The sequence below is a fragment of the Ovis aries genome, chromosome 9, assembly GCF_016772045.2.
Source record: "Ovis aries strain OAR_USU_Benz2616 breed Rambouillet chromosome 9, ARS-UI_Ramb_v3.0, whole genome shotgun sequence".
NCBI classification, from domain to species: Eukaryota; Metazoa; Chordata; class Mammalia; order Artiodactyla; family Bovidae; genus Ovis; species Ovis aries.
In genome coordinates, this window is record NC_056062.1 from 32,464,473 (window position 1) to 32,487,831 (window position 23,359).

General features: G+C 45.2%; 1 protein-coding gene across 1 annotated transcript in view; it reads right to left on the reverse strand.

The window, feature by feature from the left end:
* Window positions 1-23,359, reverse strand: part of PRKDC (protein kinase, DNA-activated, catalytic subunit) — a 133,830-nt gene that overhangs the window by 24,236 nt on the left and 86,235 nt on the right. Inside the window, exons 60-69 of the mRNA XM_042254176.2 lie at window positions 22,834-22,946; window positions 21,217-21,348; window positions 20,007-20,186; window positions 18,223-18,428; window positions 16,862-17,000; window positions 15,892-16,080; window positions 14,559-14,783; window positions 13,722-13,830; window positions 9,093-9,204; window positions 2,797-2,971 (exon numbers count right to left, since the gene is read on the reverse strand). Coding sequence (XP_042110110.1) covers window positions 2,797-2,971; window positions 9,093-9,204; window positions 13,722-13,830; window positions 14,559-14,783; window positions 15,892-16,080; window positions 16,862-17,000; window positions 18,223-18,428; window positions 20,007-20,186; window positions 21,217-21,348; window positions 22,834-22,946 — 1,580 coding nt within the window. The remainder of the gene's footprint in view (window positions 1-2,796; window positions 2,972-9,092; window positions 9,205-13,721; window positions 13,831-14,558; window positions 14,784-15,891; window positions 16,081-16,861; window positions 17,001-18,222; window positions 18,429-20,006; window positions 20,187-21,216; window positions 21,349-22,833; window positions 22,947-23,359) is intronic.

Sequence of the window (23,359 nt, forward strand, 5' to 3'; positions counted from 1 at the left end):
AGATATACACTATTAAAGTAATGCTCAAAATTCTCCAAGCTAGGCTTCAGCAATACGTGAACCGTGAACTTCCAGATGTTCAAGCTGGTTTTAGAAAAGGCAGAGGAACCAGAGATCAAATCGCCAACATCTGCTGGATCATCAAAAAAGCAAGAGAGTTCCAGAAAAACATCTATTTCTACTTTATTGACTATGCCAAAGCCTTTGACTGTGTGGATCACAATAAACTGTGGAAAATTCTGAAAGAGATGGGAATACAGACCACCTGACCTGCCTCTTGAGAAACCTATATGCAGGTCAGGAAGCAACAGTTAGAACTGGACATGGAACAACAGACTGGTTCCAAATAGGAAAAGAAGTACATCAACGCTGTATATTATCACCCTACTTATTTAACTTATATGCAGAGTACATTATGAGAAACGCTGGACTGGAAGAAGCACAAGCTGGAATCAAGATTGCCGGGAGAAATATCAATAACCTCAGATAGGCAGATGACACCACCCTTATGGCACAAAGTGAAGAGGAACTAAAAGGCCTCTTGATGAAAGTGAAAGAGGAGAGTGAAAAAGTTAGCTTAAAGCTCAACATTCAGAAAATTAAGATCATGGCATCTGGTCCCATCACTTCATGGGAAATCGATGGGGAAACAGCGGAAATAGTGTCAGACTCTATTTTGGGGGGCTCCCAAATCACTGCAGATGGTGACTGCAGCCATGAAATTAAAAGACATTTGCTCCTTGGAATAAAAGTTATGACCAACCTAGACAGCATATTAAAAAACAGAGACATTACTCTGCCAACAAAGGTCCGTCTAGTCAAAGCTATGGTTTTTCCAGTGGTCATGTATGGATGAGAGCTGGACTATAAAGAAAGCTGAACGCTGAAGAATTGATGCTTTTGAACTGTGGTATTGGAGAAGACTCTTGAGAGTCCCATGGACTGCAAGGAAATCCAACCAGTCCATGCTGAAGGAGATCAACCCTGGGATTTCTTTGGAAGGAATGATGCTAAAACTGAAACTCCAGTACTTTGGCAACCTCATTGACTCATTGGAAAAGACTCTGATGCTGGGAGGGGTTGGGGGCAGGAGGAGAAGGGGACGACAGAGGATGAGATGGCTGGATGGCATCACTGACTCAATGGACATGAGTCTGAGTGAACTCTAGGAGTTGGTGATGGACAGGGAGGCCTGGCGTGCTGCAATTCATGGGGTCGCAAAGAGTCAGACACCACTGAGCGACTGACCTGAACTGATCAGATATACAATTTCCAAATATTGTCTCCCATTGTATGGGCTGTCTCTTCACTTTCTTTAGTGTGTTGCTTGAGGCACAGAAGCTTTTAGTTTCAATGTACAATTTCTCTACTACTTATTTGGTTGTATTACAGACATCTCTTAAATCTAATTCTCTGCTAAGCTTCAAGGACATTGACATTAGACTGTGTTACAACCCTTGCAACCACTTAGACCAGAAGTCCAGGTCGCCCTCATCACTCCTGCCGTCTCTGGTCTTCTTTAACACAGTTTTTTTTCCCACCAGCATGTTCAAGACCTTCCAGGACCTCCTGGAGTCTCCAGTCCCTAATTCTGGGCCACAAGCTTCATGGTCCACCTCAAGTCAGCATCACGAGATAGCCTTCCCCTCACAGCAGGCTCTGCAGTTCCTAGTTTCTCACCTTTGGGATATTGTTTAAAAATGTATCTTAGCACCTTTCTTTCCTACCATTCCCAAGCGCCTCTTCTCCCTGGAGCTTTTCTCCCCACCGACCCCGTGACCCCCCCAGCAGTGGAAAGCACCCGCTCTGCCCCACTTTCTGCTGAGAAGCCGCATGCACCCCGCTCCTGCTGCACCCAGAGCTAAGGAGACAGAAGGAGAAATGGCCAGGACCTTCTGGAAAAAAAGAATCTTCTTTCTTTTCTGTAGGAAACAGTCAGGGAGAGACTACCTAATTCCAGAAAGATGCAGTGGGAAAGCAGTACACAAAACATCAAGAGCATTTCCAACTCCAAGGGAAGCCTGAAGCTACCAGAGTCACAAAGAACAAGATTCGTGTGTGTGTGGCGAGGGAGACTGGGAGAGGAGACAGATCCTTCTCGGTGGGGAATTTGAGAGCATCTGAAAGCGTGTTCCTCTAGAGTATAATTTAGGGGTTGATACAGCTCCTTTGTTCACTTAAGCTGTTCCAGGCTGGGCTTTTTCTTATTGAAAATAGAAAAATTCCTTATACAATACTTACCTCAAAGAAAAACATTATACAAGAGCATTAAAACCCACAAAACAGAAATACTAATTATTTCTACTGGCATGATATTCTTTGCTTTATAACAGCAAATCAACATAGGGTCATTAAAACAGAAAGTTCCTCTAGTATAGTTAAATATGATTACATGAAAAATTTAATACTTAAAATGTTAATATGCCACTTTTAAACAAAGCACACTTGTATCAATTAAGGATCTTATTATCAAAGGACAGACTTTTCACAATCTGAAAATACAATTTGAAACTTAAATACAATTTGTAACAAACTGGCAAGCACTCACTACTTTGTTAAACAAGAGAAAACCTGATGTTAGGTCTATTTTCTTTATAAGTAACAGAAAATAATCATTTTGAAATGACAAGTAAATAATAAACTTTAGATGCTTTCTGGAAAACTTTAATTTTTCTTCAAGCTTACTTTCTTATAAAGAAAAGAAATACTAACAACTCCATCACCTCTAAGCATCAGTTTTTAAAGAGGAGCTCAGCTTAGAGACCGCCGGTTCGAGTCTGTGGCCCTGGTGCCCACCTGCTTCCTTGCGCTCTCGGCCATCTGCATCCTCATGGAGAAGCTGCAGCTCGTGATCAGGGTCCGTGTGTCTTCTTCCTGAGCCTGCACATCCATCTCAGCCCAGTCCTCACTCGCACCTTCACTGTCTGGAAGGAGACAGAGCTTCTCCTCTATTTTGCTGAGAAAGAAACATCTGCATGAAACAAAGAAAAGTAAGAGTTAATGCCGGACTTGTGAAAGGAATCTCTGACACACAGGAAGCTACTGGATAGCATTTAGACAGAAATTCTACGCTTACTGAAATCTTGCTCATTTTTTAGACGGTTAATCTTACACTCTCGGAACTGGACTTAATCTCCATTTTTATTAACCAACTCTGACGATCCTCTGAAGATCACTGAGGATACTTTAACTTTCCAGATATCATCTGTTGCCTCCACCTCCACAAAGTATGGTATTTACACTCACAACCTGCCTTCTTAATGAAGGGATAGCACATCTGGTGTTGGGTCAAAACCATTTTTCTCTTCTGTCTCCAAATCTAAGGTCCTCCTCCCAAAGTCAGACAGTGTCAAGTGGTAGGCAGGTTCTAACCACTGTTGTCAGTAGCTGTGTTACACATATGGCCAATTTTATACACATTTGATTTGGTTCCTGTGATTGTATTTCAGTGACACACCAAAAAATCACTAAAGACATGGAAGATCTGAAGAACACAATTGACCACCTTGATCTAACTGAAAATTATATACATTATCTCCAAGAACTGTAGAATACACTGGGTTTTCAAGTATACAAGTATATTTACTAAAATAGACCATGTGCTTGGCCATAGATCAAGTCTCAATAAATTTAAAGAGACCAAAACCATACAGCATGTTTATAACCACAAGGAATTAATTCAGAAATCTGTAAGATACAGAAACTCACTTACAACTATTTTATGGATCAAAAAAGAAATTACAGAAGAATGAGAAAATATTTTGAACTACAAGATAATATAAAAATATAAAACCAACATACTAAAATCTGCAGTGTGCAGCTGAAGCAGTGATTAGAGGAACATTATAACTTTAAATGTACTGAAGAAAAAAGCATAAAGTCAATGATCAAAGTTTACACCTTAAGAAACTGAAAAAGGAAAAGCTAAATCTAAAGAACACAGAAAAAAATACTAAAGATGAAACCAGAAAATAAATGAAATAGAAAACAGATTGATGATAAAATCAGCAAAGCAGATCCTTTGAGAAAATCAGCAGAATTGACAGACACCTAAAATTGAGAAACCGATGAAGAAAAAAAAGGAAACACAAATCGTCAGTATCAGGACTGAATAAGGATCTCCCACTACAGATATCATAAATAATAACATTAGAGTATAATATGAGCAACTTTATGCCAACAGTTTGACATGAAATGGAAAAATACAATTTAATAAAATTGTTATGGAAAGAAATAGAAAATTTAAATTTAAATAGTCCTATATATCTTTTTTCAAAAAGGTGAGTTTTTCCCCCAGTATTTATTTATTTGGCTGTGCTGGGTCTTAGCTGCACCAGGTGGTACCTACTTCCCCCATCAGGGAATGAATCCGGCCCCCTGCACTGGGAGCACGAAGCCCTCACTGCTGGGCCACTGCAGAGGTCCCAGCCCTACATTACTAAAGTAATTAATATATTATCAAAAATCTGCCCCACAGGAAACCTCCAGGTATATACAGTTTCACTGATGAACTGTATCAAATATTTAAGAAAAAAGAAGTATCTTACACAAACTGTTTTCAAAAAACAAAGAAGGGTACTTGTCCTAACTCATTTTATGAGGCCAGCATAACCCTAACATCAAAACCTAACAAAGACATTACAAAAAAGGGAGACATTACAGACCAGTTCCCACTTGAATACAAACAGAAAAAATTCTTAACAAGATGTTAGCAAACCAAGAATATGGAAGAGATTGGAAAAGAGATCACCATAACCACACAGGTTTACCTTCAAATGCACCATCTGCTTCAGAATCAAAAGCAGTGTATTACACCAAAAACACAGCAAAGACGAGCAATATTATCCGGATGGTGACACAGGTCATTCTTGACCTTGGTCCCCTCACAGGAAAACCAAACAACATTCACAGACAAGACACCTCTGGAAAAATCCCTCAACACAACAGTGTACCCCAGAGACTGGGGGGATGCCTGCTCCCAGGGCTGCGGGTCTCACCTCCTAGGGGTCTCAGGGCTCAGACCATGACAGAAAAGCTGAGGGGATTACAGCAACCAGCAATAGATCCAGGCAGGCAGGGCCCTGCTCCCAGTGGTGGCTGAACAGAAATCCTAACCAGTGGCTTTATGCACCTGAGCCGAGATGCTGGCCTAGTCTGACTAGGGAGCTGGGCAGGGTGCAGGTTTGCCTGATTCAGGACCCAAACAATGAGCGTCGTCAGTCCTGGAGTGTGTTCTGTCCTCTGCCTGGGCAGAGAAGCTAATTCACAGCCCCAGCCACCCTACTGAGAAGCCTAACTGGAGCTCGGGGACCTGCACAGCCCACCATGACCCTGCTCACAGCAGCATGGGAAGGCCCAGCGGGAGGCCCTGCCTATGGACAGAGCCAGGACAGTGGCTTGGCCACAGAGCCATGTAGCTTGGCTCATGGTTCTGCTGCATCTGGTTCCCAAACAAGAGTCCTGTCAGCTGAGGGGCCTACGTGGTGTCCCCGCATGGACCGGGAAACTGACCTGTGGAAGAGCCTTCAGCTCAGCTACCCAGGGAGCCTCACAAGAACATGTGGGTTGTGGGGCCCACCCACAGCACAGCACACAGCAGTCCTGCAGCAGACAGCTTGGCCAGTGTCTCTCCCGCCCTGTCTGGCCAGGGAATTGGTGTGCAGTCCCACCTGATCTGGGTCCCCAAATGATAAGTTGTACTGGCCTTTGGGCCAATCTTTCTGTCGTCCCCACCCTTCAACAGTACCCCACCTTATTGCTGAGCACAGAACCTTGTTCCAACCACCCAGGAAGCCTGATCAGAAAATCCAGGCAGCACAGAGAATCCTTTTACAAGATAGTTTATGTAAGCCATATGCTAGACACAAAGGAAAGCTTGTAGTAGCCACACAAAAGATGTGATAAAGAAGTCAAAACCCAGTAGACAAAAAGTCATCAAATCACGCAAGAAAGAACAGGGAAAGCAAAAAGGGGTCATGGACCCACAAAACTGTCAGAGAGCAATTAACAAAATGGGAACAGTAAGTCCTTACCCATCAATAATGGTTTCAAATGTAAACAGGTTAGATTCTTCAAGCAAAAGACACAGAATGTCTGAATGGATAAAAGTAAGATCCAGGGAGAACTCTCAAGGTCTAGTGGTTAGGATTCGGCACCTACATTGTCCTGGCCCAAGGTCCATCTCTGGACAGGGAACTGGGATCCCACAAGCCACATGACACAGTCAGAAGACAAAACAGAACCAACAATATGATGTCTACTACAGACTCACCTTTGCTCTGAGACACACTGACAGAGTAAAGGGAGAGAAAGATATTTCAAGTAAATGGTAACCCCAAAGAGCAGGGGAAGCTCTACTCTATCAGAGCAAACTAAGCTAACAGCAGTAAAAAGATACAAGGAAGGTCATTACATGAGGATAAAGGGGCCAACTACCACTCTGTCAAGAAAACAGAATGATTACAAATATTTATGCACCCCACATCGAAACACCTATAAAGCAAACAGTAATGGAACTAAAAGGAGAAATAAACAGTAATCGAGCTATTGTTGGGACTTTAATATTCTACCACTAACAATGGATAGATCATCCAGACTGAAAAACTATACAGAAATAGCAGATTTGAACAATACTATAGACAATACGGACCTAACAGATACATACATGAAAAAGAGAGAAAAATATGATCAATTAAATGATGCAAAGAAAAGGCATATGACAAAATTCAATACCTCTTCATTATTAAAAAAAACTTTCAGAAAATCAGTATATGAGCAGCAAATAATTGGAAAATACCAATAGAATGAAAAAAAAAAATCCATTTACAAGAGTGCTGAAAAAACAACACATACTTAGAAACAAATCTAACAAAAGACATCTAAGATTTCCATACTGAAAAAATACAAATCTTTGAAATTAAAGAAGACCTAAGTAAACAAACAGACATATTACATTCCTGAACTAGAGAACTCTATGCTACTAAGACAGCAATTTCCCAAACTGATCTATAGTCAACAAAAGTCCAACCAAACTCTGTTTTTCTTTTTTTTTGGTAGAAACTGATAAACAGATTCTAAAACATATATATAAATATAAGTATCCTAACAGAAACAAAGCAATTTTCATTAAGGAAAACAAAGTTGGAGGACTCACCCTATCTGATTCAAGACTTAATATAAAGCATCAGTAATGAATACAGCTTGATATTGTGAAAAGATAAGCGTAAAAATCGAGAAACAGAACAGAGAATTCAAAAAAAGACCCACAAATATAATGCCCACTGATTTTCAAAAAAGGTGCCAAGGCAATTCAACGAAAAAAAAGTTAGGATTTTTGAACAAATGGGACTACACAACCAGATATCCACACGGAAAAAGTGCACTTGTACCCCTGCCTCACACCATCTACAGGATCATCTTCCACTGGATCACAGGCCTAGACATAAAAAATGAAACCATAACATTTCTAGAAGAAAATACAAGAGGATAATTTTGCAAGATGAGCCTGGAATACCAGATCGAAAGGTCTCCCACTAACCAAACCTGAGACATTCTGAACATGAAATAAATAAGAACAGTAACGGATTATATTCCATAAATAAAATTTGATTCCACGATTATATATTAATAATTAAAATTTAAGTAAATGAGTAGATAAACAGATGGGGGAGAAGGAGGGCTTCCTACGAGATGCAGACAAATACAGGCACATTGGCGGGGGGAGACGATGGTCACTGGACAGCGCTGCCAAGGCTGCTTTGTCCAAAGTCATCCAGACACAGTGTGGAGGAGGCAGCCTCATCGAGCAGGACTGGCGTGTCGCAGAGCACCTCCCCTGTCATCCGTTTGGGGAGAGGAGAATATAGGCCTGACACCCGGAAAGGCCAGACACTGCTTTAACCAGACAGCCAACACCACTGCCCCCAGGAAAGGAAGGGCAGGGGACACTCTGTGCTTCTAGGAGGGATGCCGCAGGATGCACACTCTGCTTCAGTGGCATTCCCACCACGGGCATCTCACCTGGACAGTCGTGACGACATAAGCTAAACCCAAACTATGGAAAACACCTCCAGAGCATCAGTGTCCTGAGAGACAGCTGAAGAGCTGTCCCAGGTTCAGAAAACCAAGAAGACATATCAGCTAAATAAATGCATATACGATGCTGCTGCGTCCTGTCTTAAAGGCCAGAATGCTTTACAGGACATTAATGGGAGAAATGACAAAACTGAAATTGAGGCTGTACATTAAAGTGAAAACAGAGAAGTTACTATCATACTGTGGTTCTAAGAAAATACTCTTTTTCTTAGGAAAGGTACACTGATAAACAAAGAGGTAAAGAAATAGATGTGTGCAGCTTATCCTCAAATGGTTCCAAAAATTAGTATATATATGTGGAGAGAAAGAAAAAAAGGCTAATATACAATCTATTTAAAATGTTTTAGAAAACCATGAATCTGAGAAAAAGGCACACAGAGGAGTGCCACTTTTCTTGTTATTTTTTAATAGAAAAGAATTGTCTCAAAATAAAAAGTGAAAAAGTTTGAAAAACAAAAAGTATTAAAAGTGAACCTTTGAAAAGCTGTAGTACCAGAGGAAACAGGGTCCAATGACAGGAAGAAGAATTTTAAGGGTCACAGTCCTTCGGTCCTGCTGACTGCGTTTCTGCATAAAACAACTCATAGCCTCTCTGGCCCTGCTCCTCCCACGGATACGTGTGGCAAGTATCTGCCTGTGGACCACCAAGAGCTGTTTCAAGGGAGGCAGAGAGCCTCAGACCTGGTGAAGTGAGGCATATGGTGCATAACAGGGCTGAGAATTCGGGGTGTCACTCCCTATCAGGCAGCCCTGAGCCAGGAGCAGAGGGGCTGCCCTGCCTTCTCTCACCTCCAAGCACATCCACAGCTCACCACCCAGCACAGGACGGACAGGGGACATGATCGCACACAGGCAGGGAGGCTGCTGACGGGACAACCTCAGTGGAAACGGGCGCACGCAAGGCTCAGACTCCACACTGCTCAACCACAGTTTGGGAGAAAAACAATTCTGGAAACTTCAGAAAAAAGACCACATCAACTTGGGGGACTACATCTCACCGATTCGTGATGATGTCATCCCAGATGTTCATTGGGTCCATTTTAGCATCAGGGTATCGATTTGTCCAGGTTTTCACAAGTCTCTTCAGGGGAACTTGAGATGATAAATTACCTAAAAATGACATTATAGTGTGAGTGTGGCCACAGCCCAATGATCAGACCACCTTATCAAGTGAGCTGCCATCTGTAAACAGAAACTTAGTTCAGATTCCTTGTGCAAATTATAACACTTGGCCCTCTTGTTCACAACAGGAGCACAAAGTTACCATGTTTAATATATTCTGGCATGAAAACTTAATGTCTTCAGGCCATCAAGGAAAGAGGAGGAAATAAACACACGCAATTTTTACATTCACCACAGGTCCACAGTCACAACGCTCCACTCACAATCCCAAAATCTAAAAAGCACTGAAAACTGACAAGCTATTCACAGGGTTGCAACCAATTTTATTGTTTATAAAATCTAATATAAGTCATTGCAGGACAACTGAATCTGCTCATGCCACTCATGGGAGTGCCCAGAGGAGGGGGAGACTTGTCCGTTGCTGGAGGATTAGCCACCAACCCAGACCTGGTGTGCACATGAGGTCGCCATGACAAAAGCCCCAAACAGCCTGGCTCAAGGGCTTCTAAATCCCACAACACCAATATTTAAAGAGAATGCACTAGTCATAGCAAATAACCTTTTTCAACAATATAAGAGGTGACTTTACACATGCACATCACCAAATGGTCAACACCGAAACCAACGTGTTTCTTTATAGCCAAAAATGGAAAAGCTGTATACGTCAGCAAAAACAATACCAGCAGCTGACTGTGGCTCAGATCATCAAATTCTCATAGCAAAATTCAGGCTTAAACTAAAAAAAAAAAAACACCACCACACTGGAAAAACAATAGGACAACCAGGTATGACTTAAATCAAATCCCATATGAATTCGCAATAGAGGTAACAAATAGATTCAAGGGACTAGATTGAGTTAACAGTGTGCCTAAAGAACTAGGGACAGAGGCCGCAACACACCACAAAAGGCGACAAATAACACCATTGCAAAGAAAAAGGAAAGCAAGAAGGCAAAGGGGTTATCTGAGGAGGCTTTACAAATAGCATAAGAACAAAGAGAAGCGAAAAGCAAGGGACAGATGGGAAGGCACATCAAATTAAATGCAGAGTTCCAAAATACAGCTATAATAGTCAAGAAGGCCGTTTCCAATGAACAGTGCTTAATAATCAAAGAAAACAACAAAAGGGGAAAGACTAGCGATCTCTTCAGGAAAACTGGAAACATCAAGGGAACATTCCACCCAAAAATGGGCACAATAAAGGATAAAAATGGTAGAGACCTAGTAGATGCTGAAGAGATCGAGAAGAGATGGAATGAATGCATGGAAGAACTGTATAAAAAAGATCTTAATGAACCAGATTACTATGATGGTGTGGCTAGTCATCCAGAGCCAGATATTCTGGAGTGCGAAGTCAAGTTGGCCTTAAGAAGCACTGCTTTTAATAAAGCTGCTGTTAATGAAATTCCAGCAGAACCATTCAAATCCCTAAAGGATGATGCCATCAAGGTTTGAAAATTCAACGTTCAAAAACTAAAGATCATGGCGTCTGGTCCCATCACTTCATTGCAAATAGATGGGGAAACTGGAAATAGTGACAGACTTTATTTTGGGGGGGCTCCAAAAATCACTGCAGATGGTGACTGCAGCCATGAAATTAAAAGACGCTTGCTCCTTGGAAGAAAAGCTATGACCAACCTAGACAGCATAGTAAAAAGCAGAGACATTACTGACAAAGGTCCTTCTAGTCAAAGCTATGGTTCTTCCAGTAGTCATATATGGATGTGAGAGTTGGGCCATAAAGACGACTGAGTGCTGAAGAAATGATGCTTTTGAACTGTGGTGTTGGAGAAGACTCTTGAGAGGCCCTTGGACTGCAAGGAGATCAAACCAGTCAATCCTAAAGGAAATCAGTCCTGAATATTCATTGGAAGGACTATTGCTGAAGCTTCAATACTTTGGCCACCTGATTGGAAGAGCTACCTTGTAAAAAGAGACCCTGATGCTAGGAAAGATTGAAGGCAGAAGGAGAAAGGGACGACAGATGGTTGGATGGCATCACCGACTCAATGGTCATGAGTTTGAGCAAGCTCCAGGAGATGGTAAAGGACAGGGAAGACTGGCATGCTGTAGTCCATGGGGTCACAAAGAGTCAGACACAACTGGGCAACTGAACAACAATAACAGCGTTTAAAGCTTTGCTTTTCTTTCTATGGTGAGAAAGCAGTGCTTACCTTGTTTAGGCAAGTTACTTAATCTCTAATGCCCTATAAAATGAGGAAAAAGAATCTAAGTCTCATTTGTTGTTCAGTCCCTCAGTATCTCTCAGAGTTTACCCAGGTTCATGTTCACCGCTCCAGTGATGCTGTCCAGCCATTTCATCCTCTGACACCCTCTTCTCCTTCTACCCTCAGTCTTTCCCAGCATCAGGGACTTCTCCAATGAGTCATCTGTGCACATCAGATGACCAAAATACTGGAGCTTCAGTTTGAGTATCAGTTCTTCCAGTTCAGAGTTGATCTCCGTTAAAATTGACTGGTTTGATCTCCTTGCTGTCCAAAGGACTTTCAGAAGTCTTCTCCAGCACCACAGTTCAAAGACATGAATTCTCTGATGTTCTGCCTTCTTTAACAGTCCAGTTCTCACAACCGTACGTGACCACTGAGAAAACCATAGCGGACTTTTGTCTCTGCTTTTCAACACATCATCTACGTTTGTCATTGCCTTCCTGCCAAGAAGCAAGCATCTTCTGATTTCACGGCTGCCGTCACCGTCTGCAGTGATTTTGGAGCCAAGAAGAGGAAATCTGTCACTACTTCCACCTCTTCCCTTCTATTTGCCATGAAGTATGGGGCCAGAGGCCATGATCTTAGTTTCCTTAACAGTCTTAAGCCAGCTCTTTCACTTTCCTCCTTTACCCTCATCGAGAGGTTCTTTAGCTCCCCCTTCACTTTCTGCCATTAGACTGGTATCTGCATATCTGAGGTGGTGGTTGTTTCTCCCGCCTATCTTGATTCTAGCTTGTAACTCATCCAGGCTGGCATTTCTCATGATGTGCTCAGGGTATAGGTTAAACAAACAGGGTGACGGCAGATATCCCTGTCACAATGCTTTCTCGATCGTGAATGAATCAGTTGCTCCAAGCAGGGCTCTGTTTCTTCTTGACCCGCACACAGGTTTCTCAGGAGACAGGTAAGATGGTCTGGTATTCCCAACTAAGAGCTTTCCATAGTTTGTCATGATCCACACAGTCAAAGACTTTAGCATTGTCAATGAGACAGAGAGAGATGGTTTTCTCTATAATCCAGTGAATGTTGGCAATTTGATCTCTAGTTCTTCTTCCTTCTCTAAAACCAGCTTAGATACCTGGAAGTTCTTGGTCTGAATAATGCTGAAGCCTAGGCTGTAAGATTATAAGCATGATCTTACTAGCATGGGAGATGAGTACAATTGTCTGATGGTTACAGCATTCTTTAGGACTACCCTTCTTGAGAATTGGGATGAGGATTGACCTTTTCCAGTCCTGTGGCCACTGCTGGGTCTTCCAGATTTGCTGACATAATAAATACAAAACCTGATCAGTTTAGTTCAGTTTAGTTGCTCAGTCATGTCCAACTCTGCAACCCCATGGACTGTAGCACACCAGGCTTCGCTGTCCATCACCAACTCCCAGAGTTTGCTCAAACTCATGCGCATCAAGTCATCAATGCACCAACCATCTCATCCTCTATCATACCCTTCTTCTCCTGCCTTCAGTCTTTCCCAGCATCAGGGTCTTTTCTAATGAGTAAGTTCTTCATATCGCCTGGCCATAGTATTCCAACTTCAGCATCAGTCATCAGGTGCCATGATATTAGTTTTAGAGCCTACATCTCATAGGTTGTTATAAAACTGGGTAAAATACAGAGAAAAGAAACTAACACAGCTCCTAGAATGATACGCCACTAGTAATACATACTTGAAAAACCATTCTCTAAATTTAAAACAGAGAACAGTCAGGTAGATAGTTCTGAACACCAACTTTTATCAGTACTCTAAGAAGTCTTTCAAGAAATGAAATTTGAATTCAAAACAAGAAGTTACTTCTGACTCTGGGGGACCTTCCATCGGCATCAGGATTAAGCCCACTCAGCAGTAGCAGAAAGGCCTTCGGTTTGGGCACAGCCACCTGGGCCTCACCTCACCCAGGACAGTCACGCCAGTACCCCAGGCTCAGACTGGCCCTCTGAGAACCCCTCTCTTCCTACCATAGCCAACTCAAGCCCTACCAGCAGATTCTATCACCCCAATTTTTCATGGGGGTCCTGGACTGCTCTGCTCTGTGGGGACCACAGCGTCTGCTCCTTGGAAGCTTCTTAAGTGCCCAGAAGAGCACCGGACTATTTTAAACACTTATTTCAACAATCTCAAAATACACATTCATGGAGTAAACTCAAGACAATTTCTAACCCATACATTAAGAAACATGTACTATTACCAAGCAAAACAAAAACAAAAAAATCAATCAGATGCCAAAACTCTTCCTAATTATGGAAGGAAAAAAGATACATATAAATAAAAAGTTACCTTGTTTGCTAATAAAGCTGATGAACTCCTGAATTTCTATGAAAGTCTGTACAGATTGCAATTTGGTGAGTCTACTTCTGTGTAAGAGGACATCAATACTGGAATAGTTCTGGAAAAGTTATTTAGCATTGGTTACAGGTCAATGTACTGCTTCAGATTTTAACACAGTCTAAACATGAAACAGTAGCCACTCTGTAAACAGATCAGTTACACGAGATGTCTCTGGTCACAGGAGCAATTAAACGGTCTAATTTTTTTTTTAAATTTTGGTTTTCAGTCACATTTTGGTTCAACAAAATCAATAAGAGCAATACAATCAGGTGCTGCTGCCTCCATTCCCCACCAATTCTTAAAAATCACAATATCCTATAATACAGAACTGCCAACTATAGAAGCCAACCTTCTTCTTTCCATAACCTTCCTCGAGTGGACTGCTACTCAACCCTAAGCATGTGTAAAAACTAGAATAAAGACAGTGAATGTCTATGTTCAGCAACAATAAACATTCAGGGACTCTACACAAGAATCGGCTTTAACAACGTAACGGCCAACCTCAGAGGCAGGACAGACTCCGGCTGGTGGAGCCGCAAGACCCTCCTGCATGACCACCTCCCACCCAGATGCCTGGGGGTGGGGCCTGCTCTCAGGTACTTGTCCAGGGAAAGAAAGAAAACCCCAAGGGAAAACAAAAGGAACTTTCTAAATCAGAAACAGGCACTAAAAGGCTCCAGGCCATTGGCTGGTGTGGAGGGAATCAGGGTTAAGTGGCCAGAGAACTGCCCATGTCGACCCAAGCTCACAGGAATAGCGCAGCCCCGGCGGGCCCGCCCAGGTTACCTGCATGAACATCTGGATGCAGTTCTGGATGTAATACTTGGCCCTGTCAATGTCGTCCTGCAGGAGGTACAGGAGACTCAGCTCCTGGCTGTAGCGGAGCTCGAGCAGGGCCTTCCGCAGCTCCGAGGTCAGTGCCTCGTCCACAAAGGTCAGCAGTGCCTGGTCGCCCTCCCCGCGCAGCAGCAGCTTCAGCTTGCTGCGCACCATGTACGGCAGGCAGGTCTCCTGCAGAGCGAGAATGGATGTGACATCCCGAGATGGCGTCACCATGCATCTGTGGCGTCACTTCACTGGTTCAAATGATGGCGCTTAATGTTTCAAACCTAAGGCCACAATCTTTCAAGCAAGTTCATCTACAATTGCTCATTTTATAACCACAAAACATACAGGAACACGTTCTATAGAAAACGGAAACTACTTGTAGCTGAAAGAGAACCGGACGTTCAGTACCAAGTGAGGACCTGCAGGCCGGGCGAGGGCAGCGGTGCAGATGGGTGCCAGACCGGCCCAGTGAGGCCCATGTGCAGTGCAGACACAATAGGAAACACTCTCCCTATGGTCACACCAGGGAGGCTAACATTCCTTTGTAAAGGCATCTGCTTATTTTGAAAGCATTAGCTAAGAGCACAGTGAGTGAGTAAGCGAAAATCGCTCAGTCATGTCCGACTCTTTGCGACCCCATGGCCTATACAGTCCATGGAATTCTCCAGGCCAGAATACTGGAGTAGGTAGCCTTTCCCTTCTCCAGGGAATCTTCCCAACCCAGGGATTCAACCCAGGTCTCCCGCACTGCAGGCGGATTCTTTACCAGCTGAGCCACAAGGTGAGCCTAAGAATACTGGAGTGGGTAGCCTATCCCTTCTCTAGCGGATCTTCTCAACCCAGGAATTTAACCGGGGTCTCCTGGATTGCAGGCAGATTCTCTACCAACTGAGCTATGAGGGAAGTACAGTGGTTTAACGATATTATGGAGTTTGGGGGAGTCAAGTTATTTAAACAGTCTAATGCTTTACAACCACTTTCCTGTTTCTGAAAAGTTTTAAACACCTTCATTAATTAGACTTCCCTGGTGGCTCAGATGGTAAAGCATCTGCCTACAATGCAGGAGACCCAGATTCAAACCCTGAGTCGGGAAGATCTCCTGGAGAAGGAAATGGCAACCCACTCCAGTATTCTTGCCTGGAAAATCCCATGGATGGTGGAACCTGAGAGGCTACAGTCCATGGGGTTGCAAAAAGAGTCAGACACGACTGAGCAACTTCACTCTCATTAATGAGAGAGCACTTGACTATCGAGGACATCTAACTGGGTGACCTCATAGATGGCCCCGCACCTGATAGAAGGGCTCGCTCCACATCTTGCTCAGGTCCGGGGTGCCCTCGCCATCAGCGCTAGCTGTGGAGCAGTACTCCAGCGACTTCCACTCGGCCAGCTGGTTGTAGCAGTCAAGGGATGCAAGTTCCCAGAAGTCCTTCTCGGCTTCCGTGGGCTCACCATCTGCCCACTCCTGTGTGTTGAGGGCCTGCAAAGATTATTTTACCAAATTGGATACATGTAACATTCACACTAAGAATAATCACTGTCAGATTTATGACAGGTATAGAAAAAATGGAAAAGAGAGTTAACTTGAGGGAACCTAACTGTCAAATGAATATTAAAAATCCCAGCTAGGACAGAACCACTTCTTTGGGGAACTTAACTATAAAGTCAATTAATAAGCTGAAAACTGAAAATGGCCCTTAATTTGATATAAATACTGTAGAGTCTTCACTACTTGAAAAGTTCTTAGAATGAAAATTAGAAAACAGGACATTTATAGAAAACTGCAGAAGGTTTCACCATTTAGATGTCTCGCACAGGCCACAGGCCCTCAACTGCAAGTGTGACCTGCCACACATCCACACTCAGTCACGGACAACTCCCAACACAAGACGTGCAAAACTGGACTTCCCCAAACCAGCTCTCATCTACCTTTTTATAAGTTTTACTTGCAGAGTGGAAATAATCTACTCAAACAGAAACTATATAACAATACCAGATACTGAAATGACATTTTACAATTTCATACTAACTGGTAAAAAACACTTTCTCTTTGATTCAGTATTTTCTTAAAAAGAGTAAGAGACAGAATAATAACTAGTTCACGTTCAATTATTATGAAACCATTTTCTGGTAGTAATCTTTGTGTAAAAGTTAAGGAATATAGATGAATATTTGAAGGTCTAAATTCTAAAGTTGAGTGTTTCCATCCAGAGAACAAAAGTGGTAAAGCAATGGACACACTTGCTGGAGATCAACTCTACCTCGTTATACAGCCTGGCAGCTTCAGAATAGTTACTTCTTGCTTCTGCTAACAGTGCGTCCTGTGTGATCTGCTTTGTTCCAATCTCACTGCTGAAAATACCACGGAGGATGTCATACTCCCCGATCGACCTGTACAGTCTATGAAACAGATTTAAAAAAAAAAAGAGGACAAATCAGTGAATACCCAATATTTTTAAAGTCTTTCTTGAAATGATATTAAACCAAGATGCCACAATTATAACTAAAAAAGATGTCATATTGATTTGTTAAAACATAAAATCCTAAAAATGTTGAAGTTACCAGTAAGTTTTAATACTTGAGCCATACAGAAGGCAGGAGTTATTCTCAAGTACACGGCTGTGTGCTCAGTCACTGCAGTTTCATCTGACTTCCTGTGACCCCATGGACTGTAGCCTGCCAGGCTTCTCTGTCCATGGGATTCTCCAGGCTAGAATACCGGAGTGGGCTGCCATGCCCTCCCCTTCAGGGGATCTTCCCGACCCAGGAATCAAACCCGCATCTCTTATGTCTCCTGCGTTGGTAGGCTAGTTCTTTGCCATTAACCACTAGTGGCGCTTTACCAATAGCATCACCTTGGGAAGCCCATTCTAAAGTGCATTTAATGTAAAATCTGAAAATATCATAGGTTTACAAATGAAACATTTATCTGTGGTGACCTTTCTGGAATCTGGTCCAAAACCCAGAAGCAGGCAAACTAGTTCTGGCCCTACAGATGCCATGTCCTCCACATGCAATGGCTGTCTTGATGTTACTGAGAGCCTGAACATGTGCTAGAGTTTTGACTTTGATGTCAACACAAATTTGTTGGCCCATCAGCCAAGCCTTCCACTTGAAGACAGGCTCAGGTGTCTAAAAGTCCATTCCGTCCTCCCTGGAGACTTCTTCCTGTCTTCAGCGTGCCCACACAAGGTGCCACAACCATCCAAGCCTACGGAGGACATGACGGGGTGGAAACAGCCTGTGGGCAGAGCAGCAGCCCCAGGACGTCATCCCCCAGGGGACGGGCCACACCCAGGCTGTGAGGCTTCTCAGCAGCGACACAGCACCCACTGCTCGCCTCTCACAGGCACAGGGACAGGAGCGACTACACGACAGAGACATTCTTTTACACTTTTCCCAGAACCGGGAATATCTCAAAACCAGTGCTACAGGAAAAATGCAAGTCCAGTCTCACCCTAATCCAGCGCCCTCAGAATCCAGTGTCTAAGAATTAGGCCCTGGGTTTCTCATGATAAACCTCAGGTAAGAGAAGTCTCAGACAGGATGTATCTTGCCCAGATAAAGTAACTGTGTTAGACACATCACTTTGGCCACAGCAGGATCGGGGCCCAGAGCTTACTTGGCAAGTTCCATCCACCTGCCGACGTCGGGGGGCAGGCCGGGCCTCCCCCGCACACGCTTGGCAGGCGGCTCCTGGGGTGCCAGTCGCAACAGCGCCTCCTCCAGCAGGCAGATGGCCCCGGGCTGCTGCAGGCCCGCCAGGCCGGCCCCACTGACCAGAGCCGGGTCGAGGCTCAGCAGGTCGGCGTGTTGGCAGCTGATCTCCTGGCAAGACACAGACACACAGTCCTTCAGTGAGAGGGTCTCCAACCAGGAGTAACTCGTTTTACCAAACACTAAGTTCTGGCGTTAGCAGTCAGGGGAGAAAGACATGGAGCACTTCACACAGTCTCAGACCAAGTCTGCATGTGCATCCCTCCCACGTGGCTCCCCCAGTTCCGGGCCCGAAGGCAAGCTGCAGGGCGATAAGTTACCTATCAAGACTTCCCTAAACAGCAGTGGACAAAACTGCAAAACTAGAAATTCAGATATAAAAAAATCACTGCAGAATACAACGTGAAGAGAAACTTACTCTGAAACACTGGCTGATGCAATATAACTTCTCAAGCCCTGTCTTTGGTATTGCCAGGAGAAAACCAATGAAAAAATTCTACATGTAAATTATAAACCAATAAAAGTAGAATACATAAAAAGAAACTGTATTAACAGTTTCATGCTGCATGGAAGAGAGCAAAGTAGGCATAATAAATACTTCATCTCAAGGAATTATTACCCAGTCTGCAAACCACAGCTACTGATAAACAGCATTAAAGAACATAATTTTTAAATTATTCCAAGGACGTAACTAATTACAAAAATACTGACATGAATCCAGATGATTTTCTACTAGGAGCTTTGTAATTATTCACGTTTTGAGTATAAAGAAAATATTTTTTAATCCCCTAATAAGTATGCTTAGTGGTTACATCTACACGAGTCCTCTGTTTGAACTGCATTGCTGTGGAAACCTTCTCTGACACCTGTGTCCCCTGTGTCTGCAATGGTGCAGAGCACCCCTCACCTCCCAGCAAGGGGTGGCCTGCTGATCTGCCCACCAGGCCCTACACCCCACCCACTTCTGCATCACATGCCATGCCCTCGTGACCTTCCACCTCTGCCTGCTCTCCGCCTGCCCCCATCGAGTGTAGTTCTGTGTCCCTGTTGCCTGGTCCCCACCCAGTGCACAGGTAGGCACGTACTCCATCAGTGTCCCCGAAGGTGACAGCAGGGCTGGGTGCCACGTGACATGCAGGTGTGACCAGAACCCTACAGGGACGAGCTGACACACAGTCAGAACAACTCTGTATTAAGTTGGATCTCAGATTATTCCGTCATATATAAAATTAAAAAAAAATACAAATTAACTGGGGCTTTCGTGGTGGCTTAGCGGTAAAGAATCTGCCTATCAAGGCAGGAGACACAGGTTCAATCCCTGGTCTGGAAAGATTCCACATCCCGTGGAGAAACTAAGCCCAGGTGCCAAACTACTGAGCCTGTGCTCTAGAGCCCGGGACCCACGACTACTGAAGCCCGTGCCCCAGAGCCTGAGCTACACAAGAGAAGCCACGGCAACGAGGAGCCCGTGCACCACAACAAAGAGCAGGCCCCGGCACCCCCAGCCAGCACAACCAGAGAAGAGCCCACACGGCAGGGAAGACCTAGCACAGCCAAAAAGAATCAATAAGCTGCCCTGAGCCACCTGGGAGGAAGTGGCCCCACCAGAGTCCAGCTGCTGTGTTAAGCCCACACTGCAACTGGGAAACCAGCAGAGCCACTGAGACACAGGCGTGCCGACCACCTCACCTGGATGCAGGACACAAAGGGCGGGAAGAAGGAGAAGCTGGTGTCCAGGAAGTGTGTGAAGTCCTGCAGGAGCTTCTGGGCGGCGCCCCGCCCCTCAGCTGCAGTCCTGCGCTCGCCCGACTCCCTCAGGATCCCCGAGCACAGGCTGCTGAAGAGCTGCCTCGCGACGATCGGGTCCCTCTGAAAGACATTCCCGAGGGGGACAGGTGTGCTGACTTGCACGTGCATCAGAGCCTGGCCTGGAACATCAAGTGCTGCCACCAGTCACCACGCTGGGCAACGTCACTGGAGGGCTGTGCCCACCAAGGAAAGCTGGGAAGGGACACGGGGCTCTAAGCTATTTTGCAAATTCCTATCACTTTAATAAATAGTTAGATAAGTAAAAAGCTTATAAAGCAGTATTGGGCTACACAGATGTAACCTATTATTATGATCAATATTGGGCCTTCCCAAGGGTTCAGCTGGTAAAGAAACTGCCTGCGATGCGGGAGACCTGGGTTTGAGCCCTGGGTTGGGAAGATTCCCTGGAAAAGGGAAAGGGTACCCACTCCAGTATTCTGGCTTGGAGAATTCCATGGACTGTATAGTCCATGGGGTCACAAGGAGTCAGACACAACTGAGCGACTTTTACTTATCACTTATGATCAATATTAGTACCGTAAACTTAAGTACAGTAAAATTATGAGGCATCAAGTTTCAGTACCTAATTATGTACTATGACACAGTATAAAGATCTTTAAAATTACTTCATTAAAGTCAAAGGAATTTTAACCAGACTTTTGAGGGATAAATATCTCGTTTATCTCAGAGCACTCAGCTCCAGAATCTCACTCACTCCTGAAGCTCGTGGTCACCCTAATGACGCAGAGGAGTGCCTCTGTGCCTGGGAATTTCGGAGAAGGATGCTGATACCACTGACCTTCCCCATCACCCCCACAAGAGGGTTTTGTATAATCAATGATTTAAGTGGTGCAGCTACTTACATACTTTTTCATTCCCACCACCATCACTGGTGAGAAAAAGACTGCAGTGTGACCGGCACACAGAGACACTGGGCCCAAAGCAAAGTGCTGGATAAGACTCCACGGTGGGGTCCCCGGGAGCCAGGACTTGGGATGAGGCTCAGCACTGAGGCCCGTGTCGGGGACAGGTCACCCTTGCTCCCTGCAAGAGGCAACAGTCCCAGAGTGTGTGCCGGTTCCATACTGACCTGGGCCACAGCCTGCAGCGGGGTGATCAGGCTGCTGTGTGGAATCTGGATGTCAGGAAGGTCTCCACGGCGGTAACTTCTGTATAAGACGACCTGGGCCTCGTGCTTCATTTTCAACTCACTCTTGATCTCCTACAATCATCAGCAATACAGGAAGGTTACAACTTTCACCTAACCAGTAGTGCTTGGGTGATGAAACTGTCCTCGCCTGCCACTGACAAAAGTGAATCAAGGTCAATTCTAGCTCAGACACTCTAGCCGCTACACTTGATCAACGTGGCAGACAATAAGCCCAAAACCAGCATCAGATGCGCAACAGGAAGATTATTTAAAGATCTATTACAAAGAAATCTGAGTTTCTCTGAAACTAGAGAACTTGATTTAAACTTTTTCAACCCACAAATGAGAGGACTGTATCTGTTTGTCACTCTTAAGACAAACCTTGGCTACAGAGCCCACTGGCCCCAGCTGGCCCTGCTCTCTGCAGCCGTTCCCCCTTCGGGCCCCATTCCCCCGGCGGGTACCGGTTCCAATGGCAAGGGCCCGTTCCCGCTGCGGGGCCAGGCTTCCCCTGTGAGCCTTGTTCCCCCGACAGGGCACTCCCTCACATGCATACATCCTGGCTAACCCCTGAGGCTGCCCAGCTTTTCCATCTGCTGCACACTGCTCTGCAGCTCCAAGAGTAGAGGGGACCCCCAAACGCCTCTGATGAGAGTGGTGACGACATCCAGCAAGGCCACCCCAGGTCCCAGGCCACACCCCATCCATTCCCTGAGACCCTCAGCGATCAGCCCAGCGCCTCTATCCCACCCCCACCCTGCCCCTTCAAGAAGCCCAGGCAGGACTCAGACTTAATGAGGAGGCTGGAGCAAAGGCCCCTAGGCTGGGTGGGGCCAGCCCTCAGCCTGCAGAGCTGTGGTTACAGAGATACAGGGAAGTCCAGTCTTTCCACAGAAGATAGTGGAACCTTCTGACCATTTCACTCTCAGACTTGGAAGTGAAGTGGCTGAGGATTTAAACTGAGTCACAGTGGAGACAGGATTCTCACCCATAGTCCAGTCCTAGAACAGCCTGTCGTCATCTCTGTGGGTTATAATAGGGTCTCAACCACAGTCCAATCCTAGAACAGCCTGTCAACATCACTGATCTGTATCTCACACTGACTCTTGGGCTGAACAACTTCTGCTGTTACTTCCACATTGGGGGAAACGTTCAACCATCCCTTCATGCCACACGTGTGTCTGCAGTGGGCAGCTCGGGACTGGCCATGCTCCTCACCCAGCCCCCCACCAGCCTCCAGGAGCGCAGCCCCTGTTTGTTTGCCCTCAGCCACGGCGTCAGGGCTCTGGCCTCGAGGCTGTGGGGACTGCACCTGAGAGGCATGACACCGGGGGCGGGGGGTCCTGGTCTCCACCTCGTGCAGAAAACCCATCTGTCCAGAGAGAACAGCACCTCCCACCCCTCAGCAGAGCAGTGGGGCTCAGGCAACACCTGGAGGTGGGGTCGCATGGGCCACCTCTGTGATCCGGCCTAGGCCAGCCAGGAAGACATCTCCTGGGCACACCTCCTGTGACAGAAACAACTATTTCCGACCAAATTCCAGAAATGGGTACAAACCTTTTCTCGCTTTTGCTCAACAACACCTTTCCTGGCATAAATCAAACTCAGCTTTTCTTGGTCCTTTAGAAATCGTCTGCGTAATCGCAGTATTTCTGCACGATTATCTGGACCTGAAGAACAGACAGCAGGTTGGTTACGCGCGGCTGATGTCCATCCCCACCTCCCCAGAATTGCTGACATGAAGTGAGGCATCCGCTCGTCTCCATCTCCTACTCCCCGCAGCTCTATTTCCAAAACAACCTAAGCCTGCGAAGCGCAGTTTTAGAAGCTGGAGAACTGAGGCTGCACGGAGGAAGCAGGCAGGGCTCGGACATCTCGGGGAAAGAGGGGGCTTGGAAATGCGAGGCTGAGGCTGGAGGTATGGGGCCATATGGCTGGAGCAGAACCCCCATAGTCGGGACCACTGAGGAATCCAGGGCTGACCCAGCACCAGGCCTGGACATGCAGGCAGGAGGGGGAAGACCTGGCCTCGGAGGGGGACCACCCAGTACAAAATGGGGGCCTCCACATCTGATGAGGCCAG